Raw genomic sequence first — 2,349 nt, forward strand, 5'->3', positions numbered from 1 at the left:
TTTGGCGTATGAATATATATCTATTGGTAAATAGACAGGTATTACATATGCAAATATTAATAATGTAGTTGTTAATTTTTCTGAGTTCACTATCCAGTTCATCTGTGATGGAAGATGTCCACAGGAATAAATCAAGGACTCTTCCGTAAGCTGCAATATCCTTTGACTCATTATTTAACGTGCGCATGCGTGGTGACGAGATCGGTGCGCAGAAGTTCAACAAGGAGGTACAAGTCAACAAAAAAGAAAGAGGAATAATGATAATGATAGTAGTAACCCTTTCAAGGACACGCTTCTCAAATACCTGCGTCGTGGAGCCAGGAACGCCAGGTAACTCTACCTGAGGAGTACTAATGGGCCGCGCACGCCCGTGTATGTGCTCCACCCGCTGCGCCCGGCAATAACGCCTCCAAACTGGCGGACAGACAGCCGCTGCGATCAAGCCTCACTGATTAGAGTCACGCATATCAATTATTTATCGAGCGCTCTGCCCTGCCGGAGGAGACCGCTTAGCTCTGGTTTAATTAGCAGGTAAATGTGCTTTATAGCGTGGTTTACCTAATTGTCTTCCGGAAACGCTAATTGTGGGTGTAATCCAATGAGATTAGGGCTCAAGCACAGGCGGAGAGCACGGAAAGGGAAGGGCTAAACAAGGTGGTTGCGCCCGAGTGCTTGTGCTCTATATATGTCGGGCGGGATGTTTACGAAGACGCCGCCGCGCCACAAAAAGGAGCGGAGGGACGAGGAGTAATGAAAGAAGGAACGAAGTCTTGGCCAAACATTTCGGAGGCTCTTGCGCCTGGGTCGTCGAGTCAGCGGCCTGCGCCTGCCTGGCAACCGTACGCAGAGCTTTGTCACTTAGAATAAGAAAGCGTAGGGAGTCATTCGAAAGGGGAACCAACGGCCAGGTTGCACTTTCCCGCGAAGCGCTAAATGAGCAGAAAATAGGCGTAACGGCCTCGGGCGGGGAAATGGATACAATGAATACGTGATGATGGGGGAAACCAGCGACAAGGGGACGCACTCTCCCCTCAATAGGACCGCAAAGAGAACACGGAACAAGGGTCTCGACAGGGGGGAAGGGGAGGCGAGGGTGCGGGCCGGCAGGGGAAGAGGGTGTTTGAGGGAAATTGAAACGGATGGATTGGATGGAGGAGGCTGGCATATCTCTCTCCTGTGACTTCCATCCTTCTCCTATAAATGATTTACTTCCATACCATTTCGACGTACGACCTTGCCCATGAAACTATGAAAGTAGCTTACGGAAAGCGCTCGCCCCTTCGGCCTAGGAGTGCCGAGAGGAAGCGCTCCTGTGCAGCCGGTCGGCCCCATTCGCCCGGGAGGAGACCAATGTAAATCAAATTACTCTCCCCTCCGGAGTGTTGGTAAGCTAATATAGAGGGTAATAGAGCAATGTCAACTCTGGGAGGTGAGTTGTGATTGCTTAATGGGAAACAGAGACTGTGTCAACAACTGAGGTGGGAAAGCAAATAACCTGCAGTGACGGCTAAGGGGGAACTTAAGTAAAGACACTAGTACGAGGCACTCAGTATCGCTGGCTGGAGAGACCCAGACACGTGGCCCGGGAGCAGTAGTCTCCGGGCTGCCGTGAGAAGGAAAATATTCCAAGGCGCCGCTCAGATATCAACCCTTCATTTATTATGACCATGTCCGCCTAACAATCTCTTTCCTGAGTAATTACGGTGTAACTCACACGGCGTGGGCAGCCAAGTGCTAATGTGATGCGGTGAAAGAAAGCTGAATAAAAAAACGAATGCTGAGAAGGTGATTACAATCCCACGCCTTGAAGACCCAGTGGACGAAATATTTATACAAAGAGTCTTTTCACCGGCGCCCACAATGCCCGTGTCCCGGTATTCATTTGCCTCCGCGCTCGCTTCTCTTTGTGACGTGAACGAAAATGGAAAAAATAGAGAGCGGGAAGAAAAAAATCTTCAGGCAGGCGCCGGTGTGGAAAACATGCCGAGTAAGACGCCCTAATTACTATCACGGAGGTACAGAGGAGGTGGCGCCGCTAGCCTTCCTCGCTCTGTACGGCCTCGTGTCTCATTTCTCTCTCGGAAACGTTTCAGAAATTTGTACTTGATGACGAAAATGAGGCAAGGGAAAATATATGGCAATATACAGTAAATAATGGAAGGATGTGATTCGCTCGCTGGTGTTAGCAGAGATGGAGATTAAGTTCCCCTAATTACTATTGTCATATCACAAGAGAGTCACGCCTCATGTGCCGAATCAGTGACGGTCATGAATAATAATCTGAGCCATGATTAATCGCCAGACCCGCCGCCGAGACCCCGCTGAGACCCAGCCTTTCCTCCCGGACCC

The 2,349-nt window shown here is 49.9% G+C and overlaps 1 protein-coding gene across 1 annotated transcript in view; it reads right to left on the bottom strand.

The window, feature by feature from the left end:
* LOC119585920 (homeobox protein OTX2-like) overlaps nucleotides 1-1,332 on the bottom strand; it is a gene marked incomplete at its 3' end in the record, with an annotated part of 10,790 nt that extends 9,458 nt beyond the window's left edge. Inside the window, 1 exon segment of the mRNA XM_037934641.1 lies at nucleotides 1,218-1,332. Coding sequence (XP_037790569.1) covers nucleotides 1,218-1,332 — 115 coding nt within the window.
* Between the last annotated feature and the right edge of the window lie 1,017 nt (nucleotides 1,333-2,349).

Source organism: Penaeus monodon, chromosome 20, assembly GCF_015228065.2.
Source record: "Penaeus monodon isolate SGIC_2016 chromosome 20, NSTDA_Pmon_1, whole genome shotgun sequence".
Lineage (NCBI taxonomy): Eukaryota > Metazoa > Arthropoda > Malacostraca > Decapoda > Penaeidae > Penaeus > Penaeus monodon.